At 37.3% G+C, this 23,014-nt stretch overlaps 1 protein-coding gene across 5 annotated transcripts; it reads left to right on the top strand.

Annotated features, from left to right (window-relative positions):
- The first annotated feature begins 496 nt into the window (after positions 1-496).
- Positions 497-20,637, top strand: LOC113067089 (harmonin-like). Of its 5 annotated transcripts, XM_026239329.1 has the most exons (22): positions 497-1,161; positions 3,470-3,537; positions 5,623-5,766; positions 5,865-6,003; positions 6,420-6,528; positions 6,752-6,776; positions 6,906-6,963; positions 7,039-7,142; positions 7,368-7,452; positions 7,543-7,602; positions 8,055-8,111; positions 8,304-8,446; positions 8,925-8,990; positions 10,714-10,859; positions 11,132-11,163; positions 17,286-17,327; positions 17,515-17,568; positions 17,650-17,749; positions 17,984-18,093; positions 19,129-19,184; positions 19,367-19,498; positions 20,452-20,637. In XM_026239329.1, exons 1-21 carry the CDS (start codon positions 1,126-1,128, stop codon positions 19,479-19,481), a joined length of 1,749 nt encoding a protein of 582 aa, XP_026095114.1. In that variant the 5' UTR covers positions 497-1,125; the 3' UTR covers positions 19,482-19,498; positions 20,452-20,637. The 5 variants fall into 5 exon arrangements, 4 of the variants coding, with proteins under 4 accessions (XP_026095114.1, XP_026095111.1, XP_026095113.1 ...); XR_003279269.1 differs by lacking the exons at positions 17,286-17,327; positions 17,515-17,568; positions 17,650-17,749; ... (2 more) ...; positions 19,367-19,498; positions 20,452-20,637 and adding exons at positions 11,332-11,381; positions 11,547-11,711; positions 11,912-12,028 and having other exon boundaries at positions 499-1,161; XM_026239326.1 differs by lacking the exons at positions 497-1,161; positions 3,470-3,537; positions 5,623-5,766; ... (8 more) ...; positions 8,304-8,446; positions 8,925-8,990 and adding exons at positions 11,332-11,381; positions 11,547-11,711; positions 11,912-12,028; ... (1 more) ...; positions 14,224-14,337; positions 14,989-15,051 and having other exon boundaries at positions 10,804-10,859.
- The last annotated feature ends 2,377 nt before the right edge of the window (positions 20,638-23,014 follow it).

Here is a 23,014-nt window from a genome sequence, read left to right on the forward strand (position 1 = left end):
AGGACTTGCTTTCTTACACTGCCACCTAGAGGACAATCGCCATGTGACAGATCGTAGAAATAATCTAGACATTATGTATGAGTTTTTGGGTTTTTTTCACATAAAGATGACGTTTGTTGGGGCTCGAACAAGCCTGTGGTAACTGTTTTAAAAACGTAATCTTACTATTTTACTATAAAATATTATTCATTTGGCAGAAACTTTTATCAAAAGTGACTTGGAGAAGAGTTTAGAGTTTAATATTGTGCATGTGTGTGTGTGTGTATGTGAATATATAACACAAAGGCATTATTACAGTGAAGTGTAAAAAAAAAAAAAAATTATATTCTATGCATCTATAATGTTCCATTTAAATGTAGGATACAATGATGTTAAATATTAAATATGACAATTACAACTGTTTTAAAATGCATTTATGCTTCATTCAGCCAGAAGAGTTATTCTGATCTGGTCCACTAAAGTTTTGTGCGTCCGTGTGTTTTGATGGTGTGTTGATGAGATAGTATTACAGGCTGTAATCCCTCTCTGTAAGCCTTTGGGTCAGTGAAGGGCCTCGAACCCCCCGAGAGCACCACACTGCCAACAGCTGAACCAGCAGGGACCAACCTGACTGCTTCTCCTGAAACGAGCACTTCACACACACACACACACACACACACACACACGCAGTCACACACACACAAGAATATACCAGCCCTAACCTCAGAACCCATATGAGCACACACACACATGATCCTGTGAATGTGTGTGGTCTTAGGTCTAATGTTTTGTCATGGTAATAAATAGTGATAATTACAAAGAAACAGGGATGTAGAACACACACAGGCTAATATATTGTGAATTACAATACAAAATCATACTGTGTGATTACAAACACTACTGGTAGGAGTTGATAGGAACTGTAAGCAGTAGCTGTCCTGTTTTGTCTACCCATAATGTTTATGCCCAGTGTTGAAATTCTCAAAACGTTAAATTGTTGTTCAACCTCCACCTCATCTAGTCATTTGATTGACATGATTCAGGATTCGACCTATGACCGGCGATGATACTCCAGCATCCGCTCACACAGCTGACTGACAGACCGACGACGACACACACCCGGAAAACACCCGCCATTCGGTCAGCATGGAGCGGAAAGTGGCGAGGGAATTTCGGCATAAGGTGGGCTTTGTAACGGCTACTGTCTGATTAAAAATATGCGAGGATTGTTTAGTTATCATTATTAGTTATTATCGGTCTAAAGTTCGTTTCCTCTCGCTGCTCAGGAATGGCGAAGGAGCACGTTTCTTCATTTTTACGCTATTAAATAGTACTTAAAAAAGTCAAATTGATATTCGCCCAGGTTTCGACACGAAAGGTACTTCTGTGTCCACAGAAACCGTCGTCATTTGATCCGTTAACTTTGTTTTGCACTGAAAAGGTGACCACGCATAGCATCATTTGTCAGTTTTAGACGTGTTTATCATTAGAGTTAACATGTTACTAGTACAGTTTAATGTTTTCGACGTAATGACATAGGCTATTATTGCTTTGCTTAAGTCAAAGGTTCACATAAAGGCGAATTTTACCGTTAGTAATGTAGGCTATGTGTGACGTCACATAATGCACGCGTTCTGATTGGCTGAGGAGGTGACAGGTGTACTATATGTGCTGGAACTAGTTGTACAACAGGTTTTAATTACTTTTTATCTCATAAACGTGAAGTTTACGCTTCGTTGTAATTGCATGTTTGATTATTATAATAATTATTATTATTTATTTACACTGAATTATTTAATTCTGATTCCTATTTATATGCTCATTCTTATTTTAAGACAGCAGGTGACCCCTGTGTGTAATTGTAGAATTGTACCATCTGTTGTGTGGTGCATGGAGCTGTAGCACAATGGACAGTTTTTTTCACAGCATTAGCTGAAGTGGAAGAGGTGTGTGACCAGGCGTTTATTGTTCATCCAGTCTTATAGCCTGTAGATGGGGGTGGGAAAACTGTGCCACACTACAAATTAGAAAGCTTGCATTTAATTTTGGTTTCTCCTCTGTGACATGAAATGTATTGTGCTGTTGACCTTTCTTTTCATTTGTCTCTTTCAAATCACTTTGCTTAAACTGTAAAATAGAGATCTGCTTTCAGCATCAATGTTTATGAACCCTTAAATAGCCTTTGAGTGCACAATGGTGTTGATATGGAACTATTTGGATATGTTTTTTTTTTTCTTTTTTTCGCCACAATGTTCATATAGTTTAAAGACTTATTAATATGAATATTTCATATTTTTTATATAATTGAAATGTTCAGGTAATAGGTGATTTTTTTTAACACAAAATTAAAATAAAACATTAAAGTATTTTATTTGCATTTACATTTAACTTCTAGTGTAATTATTATTTTTTAAATAAAACCTCTGAATAATGAAATGTTGTTCTTTTTATTTAATTGTAAAATATATCGATCCATTCATCCAACCACTTTCCCATCATCTTTCTTTCTTTTCTTTCTTTCTTTCTTTCTTAATGCCCATTTTATTTGTGTTTGTTTTTTTAAACCATTTTATTTGTTTGTTTTGTCCATCCATTCGTTTTTGTTTGTTTATTCAGTCCATTTTATTAATTAATTAGTTTGTTTGTCTGTTTTCAAACCATTTTGTTTGTTTGTTTGTTTTGTTTTTTCTTTTGTTTATGTTTTTTTCATTCAGTCCATTACATTTATCTATTTATTTGTTTGTTTAAGTGTTTGTCCAGACCTTTTTTTTTTTTTTTTTTTATCGGTTCATTTGTTTGTTTGTTCATTCAGTCCATTTTATTTATTTATTTATTTGTTTGTTTGTTTGTTTAAGTGTTTGTCCAGACCTTTTATTTTTTTGTTTGTTTGTTTTATCGGTTCATTTGTTTGTTTGTTCATTCAGTCCATTCAGTTTGTTTGTCCAGACATTTATTGGATTGTTTTGTCCCTTTGTTCGTTCATTCATTGTATTTTTTTATTTTTTTATTAAGAAGTCTGGCTATTCTGTCGAGCCTGTTAACCTCACATCACATTAACTTCACTAGCAATATTTTGATAATCATGCACAACACTCTAATGTAAGATGACACTGCTAGATTGATAAATGTCTTAATATGAGCTCAGGTACAGTAACGGGTTCAGTGGAGCAGATCTGAACTAATGATACTCACAATACAGCAAAAGATCCACCTGACCCATTCAGCTAAAAACAATAGCAGACCAAGCCAATCTGTTCCTCCACCTCCTTTCTCTGCCCTCCTCACTCTCCACCTTCTCCTGACCTTCTGTCGTAGTCTCTCGCTCAGTGAGAGAGAGAGAGGGATGTGTTACATTATTGACTGGCCAAAACGCTTCCTCAAAACATTTCTACAGCAGATTAGCCACCTCCAGGTAAAAGATGGGCAAATGATTGCTTCTCTGATGATCAGTGATGATCTGACCAGAGGTTTGTGTGTTTGTGCTGTGCAGGTGGAGCTGCTAGTTGATAATGAAGCAGAGAAGGACTATCTCTATGATGTTCTCCGCATGTACCACCAGTAAGTACACTCTAAAATATTTAATAATAATAATAATAATAATAATAACATTAGAAAACACAGTCACAGTTTTTTTAGACGTGGCCTGACGTTGGTGTTGACTTGGAGCAATTTGAATATGCTTGTTTTTGTTTTTGTTTCACAATATTCACATAGTTCACTGATGTATTCATTTATAATTATTAATATTAATGTAATAGGTCATTATTATGAATAAAACTTTATATCTAAATTAAATTAGATTTTTTTATTAAATCATTATTATTATTGGTAGTGTTTGCTTTTATTCAAAATATATAATATAATAATAAACAAAATAATAATTATTGTTGTTGTTGTTGTTGTTAATAAAATATACACTATAATATAATTATTATTGTTATTGTTAATAATGATAATAATAATAATTATTATTATATTGTATATGTTGAATAATAATAATAATAATAATAATAATAATAATAATAATAATAATAATAATGTTGTTGTTGTTTTAAACTGCATATGCCGAATTTGCAATTTGTATAACTTTTAGTCAGATTTAGGGTTAGCAGTTTGAACAAACTACTTAGCAACCACCAGAACAACCTAACAACCATATCATTTAAAAGAGAGAATATAAAATCTAGTTGTTTTAAGCTGTCAGATATGACGTACTTCATTAGTGAATATTTTCAGATGTGATAAGAATATAATGGAATACAAATATCTCCGCAGCAGTAGTACGCAGTGGAACGTTTCAGAGGCTGATGATAAATAATGTAATTGTCCATCAGTAGTTGTTTTAATCTGCTGGTCAAAAGTCAACTGCATGGCACATTCAGAAGAAGTAAAGTATTCAGTGTGTTTATCTGAGTGTAAGAGTAGGAAATGCATTCGCTCAGCTCTTTATTGGTGATCTTGTGTGTAAATCTACACGTCTTTGCTCCGCTGGACTGGAATGAGAGGCTTAATCCAACGGAAAAGTCACTTGGAGCAGATCATTTCCACTGTCCTCCCTTCATTCAAGGGCAGCCATTCTCTCGTGTCCCTTTGTCTCTGATAGTGATATACGAGTCAGGAGTGAAATATCAATGATTCATAGAGCAGCTGCCTCCAAATTCATAAGCTGACTTTGTGTGGGTATGAAGTGTCATTTTCCACAACAAGCAACAAATCAAATAATTATTATAATCACAAAATCACAGCAAATAATTTCATATAGGCTAGAAATGACCATAATAGTTTTGCTCTTTATATATATATATATATATATATATATATATATATATATATATATATATATATATATATATATATATATATATAAATATTTTATATATGTTTATTACATCTTTGAATTGACATTTGGAAAAAAAAATTGGACAAATTTGGAAGGATATAATATCAGCGTTTTTTTTTTTTTTTTTTTCAATTAAAATAAAATTTCCAACATTATATGAATTTTTTTATAAAAGGAAAAGCCTTCTTTTTCTTGAAGCATGTAAAATCCTTGAAAATAAATAATAATAATAATAATAATAATAATAACTTTCGGCTATAAATATCAGCCAAAAAGACAAATTTTGTAATACCATAGAATACTGTAAAAACACTCTATTTTCAAAGATTTTTTAATATTTTTGATTTATATCATGATGTATTAACTTTCATGATACAGTAATGCGAATGTGGCTGTATTTTGCATTACACTATTGAGAACCAGTGGTTTTCAAAAATCTCAAACTATAAAATGTTTGATGCATTTTTATAACATGTAAAATAATTGCATTTTCATTTACTTATTTTTAATCTAAGAAACCTGTCTGGTAACAGTCATTGTTCTCGCACTTCTCTTAATGGTGCAGAATTTAGACACTTCACCATTAAACCTAACCTTATTCTAAGAAAATCCGCCTTATGCATTATGCCCATGACCCTTCATTTAACAGAAAATATTAAATAATGATTTATAAGCAGAGATTTTGTGTGCAGACAGTATGTTGAATCAGTTCCACAAACCGTTTGTTCTGTTCTAATATAGCCCTCCTGTTTGCATGTGCTCAATCAGGTCCTGTTTAAGTCACTCTGCTCTACTCTTTATAGATCCATGGATATTCCCGTCCTGGTTGGCGACCTGAAGCTGGTGATAAATGATCCTAAACGCCTTCCACTGTTTGATTCCATCAGACCTCTGATTCCTCTGAAGCACCAGGTGCAGTACGACCAGCTCACGCCCAAGAGATCCAGGTGAGAGAGGACACCCGGCGTGGCAAAGAAAGAGAGAAGAGCTTTATTCAACCGTGTCTGATTCGCAGCGCTATTTTGTCCTCTCTTGGTATGAGCAGGAAGTTGAAGGAAGTCCGTCTGGACCGCACACATCCTGAGGGTCTGGGTTTGAGTGTTCGAGGTGGGCTGGAGTTCGGCTGTGGCCTCTTCATATCACAGATAGTCAAAGATGGACAGGCAGGAAACGTCGGCCTGCAGGTGAGAAAATCAAGAAGAGGTTGTTATAACGCATTGCTTTCACCACTTCAGGAAATAATGCCCGGTGTTGCAGATTCTGGGTCAAGTTTGTGTGTACCTAAAGCACACACTCTCTTGCCTTATATTAAATACAGTATCTGACAAACAGAAAGTGTTCCACGTTCAAATAGAGATGAGCATTTACAGCGCATCTTCTCTCCACTAGGTGACGCAACACACCTTCTTAAATTCTTCCTGTTCTCCGATCCTCTTCCGTTTGTCCTGCAGATAAAGTCAAAGGATTCAAATGCAGCACTTGTGTTTCTAGTGCAAACTCTGACCGAAACTTTGAACTATGAATATATTCTGGTATCATTTTTGTTGCACATTATATCTAACTTATTTTATGTGAATGAGGTTCGCTGTGTTTTCTTCAGGTTGGCGATGAGATTGTGCGCATTAATGGCTACTCCATCTCCTCCTGTATTCACGAGGAGGTCATCAGCCTCATCAAGACCAAGAAGACGGTGTCTCTGAAAGTCCGCCGTAAGGTTTTCGAGGTTTATATTGCAATCTGCAGAGCCGACTTTGTTAATTAGAGCCAATATTAATCGCCTCTTGTTCCACTGGGGTTAATTAATTGATTTAGCTCTCAGTTGCAGTGATTTAATCACAGTTGGAAACCATGCCGTTAGCTAAATATCTTACTTATTCATTAATTATTGATGTTTTTGTTTGTTTTGTTTTCCTCGTGGCACTTTCTTCACAGATGTGGGAATGATTCCTCTCAAGAGGTAATTTGGTGTTAACAGTCACTTGAATGACACATAAATTCTCCGATATGTGGAATAACTTTTATTAATGTTCCCTTGTTTATTTATTTCCATAATGATAATACTAAATTATGCATTTGTCATAACTAGCTCCTCTGAAGAGCCTCTGAAGTGGCAGTTTGTGGATCAGTTTGTTTCTGAATCCGGGGTAAGTGTTGTCTTCTGGCATCATCCTGTTTTAAACCACTTAAACTTAGCCTTATTTTTTATCGTTACGTCTCAGGAGAGGAAGACTAGTGTGGCTGGTCTGACTTCGATTGGAGGAAAAGAAATCAAGGAAAAGAAGGTTTTCCTTAGTTTGGTGGGCACCAAAGGCATGGGAATCAGGTCAACGAGAGATTTGACTACTATACACACTACAGCACACTGATGAGCCTCATTGAAAATGATGAATAAAACCCTATATATATTGAGATTATGCCCACATATATAACAAAAAAAGTACACTGCATAATAAAATATGTTTGTATTTGTGCCTTCACCAAGCGAAACCTACTTTTCTACATTTAATCCCATGACAAACAAAGATTTCCTTTTGACTGTCCATGATAGCATATCGAGTGGACCAACACAGAAACCGGGGATCTATGTGAGCAATGTGAAGTCGGGTTCAGTCTCATCTGAAGTGGGATTACAGGTCATTTATTTAAACTGCGTTAATAGACCATTATTGCTTGATTTTAGCGTAGCACAAACTCATATGTGTGTGTGTTTGTGTGACTTGTAGGTTGGCGACCAGATTGTGGAGGTCAATGGGGTGGATTTCACCAACCTGAGTCATCAAGAAGTGAGCAGGATCTTGCTGAAACAATTATTTAAGAAGCTCTCTGTATACCGTATTTTTCGGACTATAAGTCGCACCTGTCGCATCAGTCCAAAAATACGTCATGACGAGGAAAAAAACATGTATAAGTCGCACTGGACTATTAAGTCGCATTTATTTAGAGAACCAAGAACCAAGAGAAAACATTACCGTCTCCAGCCACGAGAGGGCGCTCTGTGTCTTCAGTGTAGACTACAGGAGCACTGAGCAGCATAGAGCGCCCTCTCGCGGCTGGAGACAGTAATGTTTTCTCTTGGTTCATGTCTCTCGGTTCATGTCAAATTAATTTTGATAAATAAGTCGCACCTGACTATAAGTCGCAGGACCAGCCAAACTATGAAAAAAAGCGCGACATATAGTCCGGAAAATACGGTAGTTAAACTGGTAACTGTGTCGGCTGACATTTGTGTTTTCAGGCAGTGCGAGTGTTAAAGAGCAGCAGGAGTCTAACCATCACTGTCCTCACTGGAGCTGTAAGTTCACTGAGAGCCCACTAATGCATCCCAAAGTACCGTATCGTACCGTATCGCTTGTCTTTAACTCATACTTTTGCACTTTAGAGATGGTAATTATGTTTTATAACATACGCTCAATCTATATATATATATATATGGTGAATCTATATATATATAAAGGGTGTATTTGTGTGTATTTATCTGTTTTAGGGTAGTGAGCTGTTTATGACGGATGAGGAACGGCTGGCGGATGAAGCACGACATGAGCTCGATAGACAAGAGCTAATGCATCAGAAGAGAATGGCATTAGAGACCAACAAAATCGTCAAAGAACAGCAGGAAAAAGAGCGCCAGTCAGTGAAAAAACTGAACAGTACACAAAATAAGCCCTATTCAGACTGCTCTCTTCAGAGAATGGTTCTTCCAAGTTAAAACATAACTTTGTGACAAAATTGTACATATATAAGCCTAATTAAATGCCAAATAGACAGATTCTAGCAGTGTAAGTGTCAAAAAGCTACATTATCATATACAACAATCATGTTGGACAATAGACATAACGATGCACAAAAACATCAAACACAAGACAAAAGAAACATGTTAGTGATACAGCAAAATTCTTAACTAAAAGCAGTCAAACCCTACTTTGCAATACATTGATGCATGTTTTCTTGAATTGTACACATTTGACACATTTGAGTCTTTGCTTCTTCATGATTAGTAAATTGAAGATGCATAACTGCTGGTGAAAAGGTGTCAAATAATTAAAATTCCTGAATGAAATCTAAAAAGGTGTACATTTTGATGTTTCATATGTGCAATATTTTGCAGGAGGAAGATGGAGATATCGCAGAAGACTGCAGATGAAGAGGAACGTCATCGCAAAGAGATGGAGAGGTAACAATTGTCATGTTGCTAAGCAAAAAACATCTTCAAAGTAAATAGACCTCAGAAGGCAGACTAGAGCAAATTGATGTTGATGAAAGCAATGCTGTGACGAATGGAAGTTCAGATTGTTCTAAATGTAACATACGGTAGGTCACTTCTAGTCTTCACAGCCCATATTTTGGTCCAGTGGAAATGTTTTAATTTGTTTTATATTAATAATGACATTGATGGGGACAACTTCATGACATTTGAGTTGACTGTGTTGATGATCATTTGAATAAGTGCTTTACAAGGCTAAAAGAAGTCAACAATAATGACGAATTTAAGAATTTAAGCACTAGAGAAACAATAAAAGTAAGATAATAAATAAATAAAATCCTAAAGAATATAATAGAAAAGTGAATAGAGTAGAAAAGCTAGTTACAAAATAAATGAATGCCAATATGAGTCAAGGGATATTGAAAGCCATGAAAAAAACAAAAGTACATTATACATTTTATATATATATATATATATATATATATATATATATATATATATATATATATATATATATATATATGTGTGTGTGTGCTATGTGTAAGACAGGATTATTTTCCCTCAACATTAAAAAAGGCATTATTTTCCACAGACTGTACATGATTGTTGCTCCTCTATGGCCCGCCTTTCTGAAAAGTGTCGATGTTTACAAAGCTCATAGATCGGTCTGAAAAGCGAGGTGTGCTCTCATTGGCCAGCTATCCAATGCGTTGTGATTGGCTGAATACCTCAAGTGTGTTACTGAATGTTACACTCCTTACCATGCTGTCATGCCCGTTGCTACGAGACAAAAACATTAAAACGCACAATAAACGAGGCATTTGTTGCATCCAGTGGGGACATAATTACAGATTATAATGACTTATAATGTCTTTTTATGCATTGCATTGCATCGTTCTGTGTTAAGCATAAAACCATGATGTGATCAGAGAAACGACAAACAACAAGCTCTACTCTACTCTGCTCAAAACTCGCGTTTGAATCATCAGTGGCAAATCCTTTACATAAGTAAACGTACCTACAGACTATGTGTCAGAACAGCCGGCATTGTAGTATACTCTTCCAGGATCCGTAAACAGTCCTCTGTGAAATGCGCTGCACACATCCATATATTTGGTTTGAACTGTTCTGTAACAGTGCTGTAAATACAACTTAACCACTGATTTCTAGTTGTGTCCTTTTTTGGAAGACCAAAGAAAGTAGTTTCGCTTTTGCAACAAAACACACAGCGTCTTCACAACATGTGGGTCGCAGCAACAATAAAGTTACGCCTTCCTTTTTTTGCTTTGACATCTGGGCAGTGTTATTCAAATCTTCCCGCACAGTGATGTAGACATGTGGGGGCGTGTTTAAACAAGGCGTTTTAGGACGTCGTGGATGAGTCTTAACTTTTATAAAAAATATCTCTTTGGTTTGAGATTTCTGTCTTTGCAACTTCAGGGATCGTAAATGTTTATATACAGATTTTTAAATAAATATTCAGATTCACTTCTATATATTAAGAATTAAATCTGTATATTCTGATTTACCTTTATATATTATGATTTAGAAATATGTATTTATATATATATCAATTTACATTGATATATTCATTATATATAATTACCTCCTGTTTGTACTTCAACATATAAAATAAATATATATAGGCTTGTCAGGATATATGTTCATTTAATGTATGTGTCGTGTGTCTCAGAATTGAAGCCTCGGAAAGGAAACACCACAAAGACTGGGAAGAAGATTGGGGTTCCAAAGAAAGATCCAAATCCCCTTCCCCCTCCTCGCCTCCCTCACCCCCACCACCTGCACGTAATGCACCTTCACCTAAACCCAAAACCTCCAGTAAGTTGACAATACCAACAAAACCTTTCCAGTACATGAACTTTTAATGCCCTCTGTAGAACTGCACTATTCTCTGAAGATCAAACAACTAATTTTACCCTTTCCCAGAAGGCACCCATAAAACATGTTGCATTGATGTTACTCCTTTCTCCTTTGCATGAGCAGATGTGCATTTATGTTGGGAATGCATGATCTCTTTGTGTGATCTTTGTGTTTTTATCTATCTATTGCCTTTTTGTTGTGCTGTGTCTATCAATTCCTGGTTCCATCAGCTGGTGAGTCCTATGAAGAAGAGATCAGAGAAGTAAGTGAAGAATATTTACAGACAAAACATTCTCAGTCTTTTTTTGAGACACTTCAACTGCATGTACACATCTTTTGTTTGGTTGGATCTTTTGGTAGCTTTTAGATGGATAAACCTGCAGAATAAAGTTATTAGATGGGACTTAATGTATCATTCTTGCTGTCTTAGCTTTCGGTTGGTTCTACCGTTACGAAGGAAAGTTGCCTACACTCAAAAAGGTACATTGTATGCTATAAGTATGTTGTGCTGGTTTGGTGTGCTATAACTGTGGTATATGTTGTTCATCTTGAATATATTCCTGAAGTTATTATGATTTGCATGATAGTTGGGTTGACCTTGGTGAAAAGTCCACCTGGTGTTCTCACATCACTTTGGGTATTTAGAAAGGAAAAGAGACCAAAAAGAAGAAGAAGATGTCAAAGACTGACACTCTCCCAGCTGAGAAAAAGAACAAGAAAGAGATGGAGTTTGAGCTGAAACTTGCTAAGGAGAAGGAAGAGATACATGAGCGCGAGAAACAGATGAAAATCAGCAGACTTCTGCAAGAGGTATCAGACTTCTTCCAGTCAGGTTACAGTTGGGTTTTCTGTCTCCGATTGTACTTCTTGTTTAATTGTGTTTAATTGATTTACTCTCCTCGACACTTGACATGTATTGGTCAAATATACCCATGAGAACAGTTGTACCCTTTCTAATGCAAATTCAACAAGTTCTTATTCGTATATAAAAGTTTTACTTATTCCACTAGGTGTCAGAAACTGAAAGAGAAGATCTGGAAGAGTCAGAGAAGGTGCAGCACTGGGTGGAGAGGCTCTGTCAAACCAGACTAGAGCAAATCTCCTCCGTCGAAAATGATTCTCCAGAGGTAAAATCCAATGAAGTATCCTAATGTGTGTTGGTCTCCTAGTCCATAGTTTGTTAATTCAGAGTTCTAAGTATTCAAAATGTACCTCCAGATGTCTCCAACTCGTTCTCCATTGTCAACTGGTCCCCCCAAACGGAGGTTCCCTGGAGGCTTGACATTGGCCACTACTGACCTTGATGACATCAACTTAGATGACGTGGACCAGAGTCTAAGGCAGCCTTTGAAAAGACTAGCCCCGACTCCACCTACATCCAGTCAAGCTCCCCCTCCCTTACCACTCCCTCCACCCTCACCCCGACTTTACCACACATCCAACCATCACCCTCCATCTCCAAGAATGCAGCACCCAATGCAACCCAGTCCTAGACCAGCCCCTCAACACCAACCTTCTCCACTAGCCAGAAGGGTACCCCCTTCCTCAATAGGTCGTAGCTGGCAACCCCCTGCTGGCCCACTATTCTCCTCCAGGGGTGTGTCCTCATCTCAGCCACCTCCCCCGCCAGTACCTCCTCCCCCTCCACCACCACCGCCTCCTCCTCCACCACCTCCTCCACCCCTGCACATGGAGGACAAGTACCATGTGAGGTCGTCCAACTATCCTCGCTCCCCAAGCTTATCCGAACAGGGAAGCAGGTTTGGGGACAGTGGTTACCGACAGAGAGGGGGCTTCCACTCGACCATTCCGAGTCATCTCTCACGCCCACCCAGCCCGAAGGCTGACCACAACTTGATGGTTAGCATAGTTAATACATTTGGGAGTGTAAAAGTTGATTATGTATGTCGTATAGTGTAGGAAATATTTAGGGACATTATAATTCAATCCAATTAAATTCCAAAATTGATTTCATGACACAGGAATATTGCTGAGCATTTTTAGTCTTATTTTAGTCAGAATACGTAACACACACGGACTGCATACGCACTGCAGACGGAGTATGTGTGAAACAAGCGTGCGTCTTGTCAAGGTTTCCATTGGGAAGCTTCTTAAAAAAAAAAAAAAAAAATTCCCTTAAGCAAACCCGGCGGCTTCAGCTACATCCATGTTAGCACATCACGTTTGATGTGGTAATTTCACAATTTCACAGTGCAATTCGTTTAGGCATACATCCACGCTAAAATATCAAGGTGAAAGTCATCATAGCTCACCTTGTATAGACACAGCTCTCAACCCAACAATTGAGCCAATTGAGAATAGATTAACAGTGATATTTTTTTTGTCGCCCATTAGGAGACTCCCGTTAACGCAGCATGTTAACGCCGATAACGGCCCACCACTAATAATAACGCAACTAAACGAGACAAAATTACGTTATAACATTGTTTCATCTCATTTTGATCAATGAAAATGAAGAGACATTTTAGCATAGTTTTTATTTTGTAAACCACATTTAGTCTTGTTTTTATTCATCAACAATATTGCATTATACATTTAGTTATAGTCATCATCACATGACTAGCATTTACATTACGTCTCGTTTAGTTTTCGTCACGTGATAAAGGTTCATTGACGATGATATTTAGTCATAATTTTCATTAACGAAAACAACACTAGTGATGAGAAACTCATCACATGCTAGCAGGACATCCACTTTTAATAATCCACTGGTGAGTCCTCAGTTTATAAAAGATACATGCTTCTCTGGGTCTTCCACTCCGTTTTAGCACAAATCAGACTTACCACACTTGTGTAGCATATGTAATGTTAACTTAATGCAAACTGGCTTCTCACTCTGAAAACCCACAGGAAGTGCATTTTCTAAATGGATATAGTTGGCAGAAATCTTATACACTTTCAACAATAATAAAATAAAAAAGGGTACCAAACTGTCACTGGGGCAGTAGCATTTAATAAGGTACTAATATACCATTTAGAGGTAAATAAGGAACACAAATGTTTTTACCTGTTGTCCAAGATATAAGGGGGCAATTTTTCTGTTTTATAGATATGCGTACCTCCTTTATCCATGGATTTATTTGGGAAGTAATGAAACTTAAAAAGCCATTTCACAAAAAGTCATCATTGCTAGAAAGGCAGTGACTGCCACTTGATGAACATAAAAGCTGCAATGCAATATTTGTGCTATAAGAAAGGTTCCTAAAGTCTTTTATGCTGTGTGGTTTAGATTGCGTAACTCCTGAAGGTATATCATTCCCTGACCTTAAGTTTATGTCTCTTACTTCTAACCACTACATAGCAAATGGCCCCCAGCCCTCCAAACCAGCGGAGACAGATCAACCCTGTCATGTCCAAACCTGTCATGCTACCGAGTCAGACCTCACGTAGACCCACACTTCACTCTGAGACCATGGTAAGATGGCATTTATGTGTGTGTATACGTGCGATGATTAGTAATCTATAAGCTACTGGATCTTATGACTTTGACTCATTGGTTTAATTGTTGTGCTAATAGCTGTCTGACACACTCATTATAATAAGCTTTTCAAACTCAAGGAGGACCAAATAGATGCTGTTGTTACTGATTGCACTGATTAAAAAGGCGGAAAGAGGAGGACAGAATGGGACAGAGGTGAAAAGAGAGATGATTTTTCCATCTGCATACACAATGAGACTTTTAGCTTTAAAATGACTTTGACTGATCAGCCTTACAGACGTAGACCTGCTCTCCTCTTCACCCTCCAGACATTCAGTCCTGCTCCATCAGATCACAAAGGAAGCTAATCGCTCTGCCCTGTCCTTGTGCCTACTTAATTCAATGAATGGGCGCTTGCCAATTCTGTGGTTGTTTTTAGAAGGGTAACAAGAAGGGCAAGAAAGGACCTCACAATCTTTAAGCAGTTAGACAAGCAGTCACTGTATTTGTACAGCTCACAGATACCTGAATTCATAGATAATAGTTAATAGACCCATTTGCCATGCTGAGACAAACCTTATATGGCATGTAATCAGATGGTGCAAGCATTTAATGTGTGTTTTTGAGCCATAATTGTGTGTTTTTTAGCCCCCAGAGATGCTCAAACGGATGGTCACGTACAACACGTCCTTTAAATCCAGCAAGAAACAAGTAACTGTCATCATTACTTTGTGTTAAACCCCTCCTCTCTCTCAACACTCTGTTCCTTGAGTGAAATCTCAGCTGTCTGAGTGTATACATCTGCATGTGAAGTGTCTACTACATTTCTAACAACATTTCCTTGGAGGATACTGGTAAAATGTATCCTTGAGGTTATTTAAAACCAGTTCCTTTTCGATTTAGTTCACTTGCATTGCATCATTTGTTGATGCTTTGGGGAAACATCATTTCTCTAAAATAATTAAGCCAGTTCAATGAATCTATGCATCTGCATGTACAAATGGCTTTTTTTTTCAGCCCTCCAAAACAGGTGAAGCATTCATCATGTAAGGGCTGCCCTTGACTAAGGATTTTTTCTGAATGACTAATAGACACTAATAGAAACACAGAGAGGTCCAAATGCAGGTGTGAGATTTTATTAAAGGGTAATCCAAACGGGTAAACAGTCCAGGCAGGGTCAAAACCAGAATATCCAAACAACATAAACAAGACACGAACACAAGGCAAGAACTGACGGACATGAATTAACATTCAACAAGGACTCCGTAACACAGACTCAAACAGACCGGGTATAAATACACAGAAGGATAATGAGGGAACAGGAGACAGGTGGGGAACAATCAATTACTCAAACAAGGAGGAAGGTGACCAAATAAGGGAACAGGAAGTGATAAGGTGACAGACACCGTGGGAAAGGAGGACACCTAGTGGAAACCCAGGGAACACAACCCAGACACTGTGACAAGACATTTATTTAAAGCGATTAGTCGACAAGTCGTGATTTGTATTAATAAACCAAATAATTTATAATAATGAGCCTTTAATTGCCTATAGGCTATCAGCACTCGAGCACACACATAAAACTTGCCACAGAGCACTACAAAAGTAATGATTATGAATGCGTCAGGAAAAACAGACTGCCTTAACATCATACTAATTCATTGATTAACCAGTGTTTTCTGTTTTCGACTGCAGTGATGAAGTCGACGACACTGACTCATCATCTCTGTGGACGTACACGTTTCATACGGATTACATAATCTGAAAATATTTGTTTGCCATTTGAATTGGCTCATTTAAAAGTAGATTTCGCTCTTTATAGATATATTTTTCATGTCTGTGAGGCAGGTGCAGATATGTCTTTGCACCCCTCTGAGGTCTATACAGCATGACTTTGACCTTGTCAGTCTAAAACCTGACTTATCGAGCATCTAATTCTCATTTTCAAGCAATCCTGCCCAAGTATAGGCTCTTGGCAGTTTATCCAAGATGTCTCCTTTAATCTGCCTTTATAGCTTGGTGCTATTGGATTGCTTTCCCCAAAGCATCAGCAACTGCTGCAATGCAAGTAACCCGTATTGAAAAGTCAGTAGTGTAGAATTTCTGATCTAATGTAAATGTAATTTATGTGTTTTTATTTATTACATTTATGTTATAAATGTATCTTTAAATACTCAAGGACCTCAGATGTATGATTGCAAGAACTGCAATTGCAAGAACTGGTCTCATAGTGTGGATTAACTCAAATATATCTCAACGCAGATTCCCTTGCAATCATACATCTTGTTAACTATAAAGGCAGCCTTTGAGTGGATCCCATATGCGCTGCACAAATGGGAGACTCAAACTGAAGGTTATATAATAGTAGAGTGCATATACACCAAATTGCATCTCAGTGTGCATTCTCACTTTTTATGTAGGGGAGCATGACCAGAAGTCGGTGCTTTTCCAGTTTGTTGGTTCTGAAACCTTGATTGATTTTTTGTCTTGATGGAAAGTGGTTTTGATGGAAAGTGGTTTTGAGTGTGTTGTGGATGGCAAATAGCCTTTACATTGTACATAAACACCAGTGCTGATCCAGAACAAACCGGAAAGCTACCAAAGGATCCAACAACGCAAACACAGTACTGTAGTAAATAATGCAATGTGTTGTACTTGTTCTTATATTATCTTATATTTGTTTTCTGTTTATTGACGTATTATATGGTTTAATTTTATATTTAAAATGAAAGTTGGTCAAATCTGACCTGGTTGTTTAATAACTACTTCAGAATAAAACAATAAGCGAGGTAGAGTTCATTTGGATTTTCTTGGAAATTAATGAGCACTAGTTTGTTTCTGCTTAAACAGAAACCTCAGAGTCCTCAGATTGCCATCTCAGAGTTTTCCAGACTGTTTGCAGATGGAGTCCACTCCATTGTCTATTTTTCTTATGTGTTTTACAGGGATTTCAGAAATATGTGGATGATTTTGATCCATATTCCATGGTACTGTAACCATTTACATTTATTCTCTGTACCAGTTGCATTATATGTATATATATATATATATATATATATATATATATATATATATATATATATATATATATATATATATATATATATTCATTTTCATATCCTATGTAGAATATTTTTTTTTCAACACATTTGCTCAAACTGTGTGTTTTAACAGTTCACGGCTGAACAAATAGCTGACAGAGATGTGCGCCTTCTGAGAATTAAGAAGGTAATTAAACAGACACGAGCAGCATCTGTCACTGGACAATAAGAATTAGAGATTTATGTTTTTTCTATACACATTCTTTAGGAAGGAATGCTTGATCTGGCCATAGAGGGAGGAATCGATTCCCCTTTGGGAAAGATTGTGGTGTCGTCTATCTATGAGGGAGGTGCGGCAGATAAACATGGTGAGTCATACAAAATAGCATATCATAGAGTTTTGGGACTTCTTTTGATTTTAAGGTTCTAGCAAACACCCCAAACACCACAGTAGCTGCACATGAAAACTATAAAAAATACTTAGAATCATGCAAAAATCTTGAGCAGCTCAGTGTATTCATTAGTGATTACTGAATATTATTCATTGTGTTAAAATTACTTGTTCAGTTTGTCACTGTTGTTTTTTGTCCACGTTATCTCAGGTGGTGTTGTGTCGGGTGATGAGATCATGGCTGTGAATGGAAAGATCCTGACAGATGTCACTTTAAATGAAGGACAAACCTCATTGGCTCAGGCCTGGAACAGTGGAGGGGTATGACCGGCAATACAATAAACAACCTGTATCTTTAAATCAGATGATTTGTCTCAACAGACCTGTGGTGAAGGAAGCCATACAGCTCGTTGGAGCCAGATGGTTTGCATCCTCTGGAGTTAATGGGTGCCGTCAGGAAACATCAAAATAATCCACAAGTAATCCACATCACTCTAGTCTATCAATTAACATCTTATGAAGCAATAATATGTGTTTGTAACAAAAAAAATCCAATATTAAGGCATTTTTTTTTATCTTTAAACCATTGCTTCCAACTAAAACACTAGTCCTTTATCCATGTGTATGAAAAATTAATCTTGTCTGAATCAGGAGAGAACTATGCACAGGTCAAGCTCAAGTGAAAACTATCCAAAACTGCCTTTGTATTTCTGATCATTTAAAGTTAAAATGCCTTAATTATATATTTTTCTTACGAACAAGCTTTACAAGGCATTAATTGATGGACTGAAGTCGTGTAAATTATTGTGATGTTTGGACTCTCATTCTGAATCCACCCATTGACTGCAGAGGATCCATTGCTGACCAAGTGATGTAATGCTGAATTTCTACAAATCTATTCCCATGAAGAAATAAACTAATCTACATCTTGTATGGCCTTTCAGCAAGCCCACTACTACATAATAAGATTCTTGCTTTCGTCTTCCATATTAAACATATTATTTTAATATTCACATCATGTGTATGTCAATTTCCCTAAACATTTGTAACATAAATAGTGTGGCTGTAGTTATGCTTTTATTTTCGATATTAGAAAGTTTAAACAGTTTTATGTATTGCATAAGAGGAATGAATTTCTGCTATTTGTATTCATATATTTTCTTGTGATGTGAATCACCAGAAAGCACACACGGTCTGCTGCTATAATGATTTCCTCTGCAAGCATCATCAAATATAGATAAGGGCTTAAAGCAGAAATAATGCAGAATGCAGCAAGAACATTGTGCTGTTGTGCCTGTCAAATGTAAAAACGTTCATATGCAAGTGGTTGACATTTTTCCATGCATGTGTCCACAGGATTGGATTGACCTGGTCATTGCCGTCTCTCCACCAAAAGAATATGAAGATGAAGTGTACGTATATTTGCATTTCTCTTCATAAAATATGAAATGTGAACACACACAATGGCAGCTCCAGTGTCTTCCAAATTCAGTTTGCTTCAATGATTTATGTGGTCTGTCTCCATTATTCCCAATGAAAAAAATCAATCATTAGTGTACCTGGTTCTCAGTGGTTATCTGCTGTTTGTCTTCAGCCCTAACACAGCATCAGTCAGACCCACTGCAAAGAAAAAGGCTTTCCAAGGCAGTGCCCCTGTATACAGACAGGGCTACGTCCTTCAGATGAGGACCCCCCATCCCCCAACCTGATCGCCACTATCCTAGTGGTAAAAGCCCCCCCAAAAAACCCATTCAAACCATTCTGCAGCGTTCATCATGTACATGTGACAATCTCTTTGTCAATCTGGAAACCCACCCAAATGTTCCAATCAGGGATTTCTTGTGCTAATGATTCAATAATGCAATATACAATACTCTTGTTCACAAGATTACGCAGTCGTTCTGATTGATGTTGTTCAAAGGGACTGTTACATGTCATGACTCATTGTTTTTTGCTGCTTTGATCGGTTTTGCTACTGCATGTTTTTAGAAATGTCTATAGCACTACTGTATAGGTACTGCCATTGGTTCCCCAGAACCGAATTTGAAACTCAAACAATTGCAAACGTATTGACGGATGAATACAGATGCTCATGAAAACAATAGTTTTGTTTGAAAGCACATATTGCTTCGCCACCAGTAATGGTTCTGTTCTGTTCTGTCATTTACTCACTCTCAATGTTGCACCAGACCCAAAAAACGTTAGTTCTTCTTTGAAACACAGATTTAACATCTAAGAGATTTCTGTCCCCACACTGCCAAAACTACACGGCTTCGAAAGTGCATAAGTACATTAAAAGCATTCCATATGAATCAAGCTGTTTAATCTAAGTCTTCTGAAGAGACAGCTCAATTAAAAATGTATTGATGTGTGTTTTAAAAATGAATGGAAGTCTTATTGGTTTGGAATGACATTGGGGTGAGTAAGGGTGACAGAATTTTCTTTTTTGGGCGAACTATGCTTTCAAGCATTTTTTACATTCTGTGAACCAATGGAGTGAGATCCTTCTGCCACTATTATATAAAGGTTTCATGCATAGCAACCTACTAATATAAGTATGTTTCCTTACTATGCGTGCAATCTTGTTTTCTTCACCCCTCCTGTAGATGTGTGAAACCAGCCCTCTCTTAAATATCTGTAAGACTAATCTGATTTTTATATTTGTCCCTCTTTTTACAGGACATTCTTTTAAAACCCAACATTGCATCAGTGCAACGGACCACAGGGGGAATCAACAGCCATTCCTTAGTAGTAATTTTAGCAAAAAACAAATTCTATTTGTGTTGTAAATTAAATGCAGTTATTCACATCATTTAAAAATCGGAAATACATAATACTCTCTTTAGGCTATGTTGTTGTCATTTGCAAAACAATAAACATGCATTAACAAAAAGTGTTTTTGCTTTGTTTTTAAGCCTTCTAATATGGTTTATCAATTGAGTTCTTTATTGCAAGCCATAAAATTAGATATCCTTAGCTGCTCTCCTGATGGACTCATTTTCACTTGCAGTATCTCCAACATCTGTCAAATGATTAGTGGGCACTTAGTAACCGTCTTGTTGGATTGCTATCAGTCAAGGGCAGTAATAAGATGCTTTCAGTTCAGTCTCAACCACTTATTACAAAAATATGCATTCAAGTGCAGGGCCAAACTGAACCAATCTATAGCTTCTTACTTCTGGTCATTCACACTGACAGCAGTGTAGTTACAAACAACCTGCACTCATTCATTTTCAGTGAGTGATTTCTGGCAACACAAACACTTGAGATGCTATTTAGCCATGTCTCAATAATCACACAAAATGTGCATTCATGCTATACCATTTGAAGCAGTCCAATCAAGTTTCACTGCTAATCACAGCACTGAGCCTTCATTGCTGAAAGTGTCCAGTGATATTTTACTTGTGATTGATTCTGGTAAAAATACTGTATTGGTGTTACAATCTTACTGCTGCCATTGATACTGTTGATCATAATATTTGGCTTTGTCATTTAGAACATTTGATCGATATCTGCGGTTACAAAGTTATGAAAGTCAAATGTTAATGCAAAGGAAGATATTTTCTTTTAAAGAAATTGCTGTTTAATGACTACAAATGACTTTCCTGGGTTTGTGACATCACTAACCCTGATGTTTACATAATTCCTGCCCCTGGAACATGCATATTCCTATAATGATAAGGGGGTGTGATGTTTCCAGTTGACGTACACTAGGCAGTAAGCGAATCACAACACACTGGGCCAGCTAACCAATCTGAACCCAATTGCGTATTTCTGAGGGAGGGACTTCATAGAACCAGGATGTCAACACACGGTTTTGAAAAGAAATGGTGTAGAAGAAAGTTACGTTATACTACACCCCATAAACACAATCAAGCCTTCGAAAAAAGCTGATCAACCACCCCTTTAAAGACAGGTCCTTTTCTGCAGTATTACGTTTTTCCTCGTAGTAAGTTTTTCTCATCCTTAGTGCCTATTATCAATGGAGTACCTCTGGGCTCCATTTTGGGCCTGCTACTTTTTAACCTACTATATATATATGTTACCACTTGTAAATATTGTTGATGCAGATTGCGATGCCAGTCCCACAGTCTCTTTGGTCTCTTTGACGTTGGAAGCAAACCCTTGTTCTGTAGCAGTCAACTCTCAAACGAGGTCATGAAAGGTCAGCAAGTGGGCCATTCCTTGGTCCTGTAGACTCTGCAGTTATTCTCCACGCATGAAATCAACAATGAAGTTTTAGTTCCACTTCCATTGCCTCCACCCCTGGGACCACCTCTCCTTCCTCTTCAGTGCAACACAGGGCTACTTTATAGTAAAGTGCAGTTATAAGAATTGACAAATCTCGATCTCTCATCACGGATAGTAGCCATAACTGGACTGCTGGTGTCTGCCATTCAGCATGCTTGTATGGGATGAAATAGGTTTAACCACTGATCAGCACCCACCCACCAGGTGGCACTTGGTCCCGGACGAGCCCCCAAGTTGTTACCCGCCTCAAGTCTGGGAAGCCTGAGTGAGGTAAGTTAAATGTACAACACATATACACAATTAAAAAAAAGAGATGCTGCAAGACAGGAATACTGGCTGCACTCTTAGATTATATTTAATCGATACTCAGTGATTTATCTAATTTCAGTGCATTAGCAACATTAACATTTGTAACTTGTAGAACAACCATTACTTGTTTCTTTGTAAAACAACACATTTCAACAAATACTTCATGGTTACATTACAGAGCCTTTCAAAAATAATTTTATAATAATTTCATGAGTCTCTACATTACTTTGTGAAGACAGTGGCATGATGTTTTTTAGTCATATTAAAACAGTAGTCATGGGCATTGTGTACTAAATTTACCATCCATTGAAGATTAAGTAATCACAGCAACAATCTGCATTTCAGACTTGCCTGTGACATTAGGCTGCTTCAGGACTGGACACCAGCATGACTGGTGAGGCAGCTGAAAGAAAATAATAGGGAGGAATGGCTGAATCGGTTGGCACATTTTCTTGGGGAGTGTGCTGACTTTGTGAATCGCCCTAGCATCAATCTGGTGGTCTGCCAGGAGCCCCCAGAGCCCATCTGCTTCCCCACCAGTCCTTGGCTGCTGTCCGTCTATGGCAGGGACATCCTCTGCCAGATGGACCATATCAAGGCCAACATCACATCTGTATTTGATACCATCTTAAAGATGGATTCCACTAAACAGGTAATCTGACTCTGTACTAGGCTTATACGT

The sequence above is a fragment of the Carassius auratus genome, chromosome 50, assembly GCF_003368295.1.
Source record: "Carassius auratus strain Wakin chromosome 50, ASM336829v1, whole genome shotgun sequence".
Taxonomy (NCBI): domain Eukaryota; kingdom Metazoa; phylum Chordata; class Actinopteri; order Cypriniformes; family Cyprinidae; genus Carassius; species Carassius auratus.

Coding starts and splice junctions, on each gene's coding strand:
- LOC113067089 (XM_026239329.1), top strand. CDS start 1,126: ATGGAGCGGAAAGTGGCGAGGGAATTTCGGCATAAG. Junction 7,603..8,054: donor CCAACCTGAGTCATCAAGAA/GTGAGCAGGATC, acceptor TTGTGTTTTCAG/GCAGTGCGAGTGTTAAAGAG. Junction 17,328..17,514: donor ATTTTGATCCATATTCCATG/GTACTGTAACCA, acceptor GTGTTTTAACAG/TTCACGGCTGAACAAATAGC.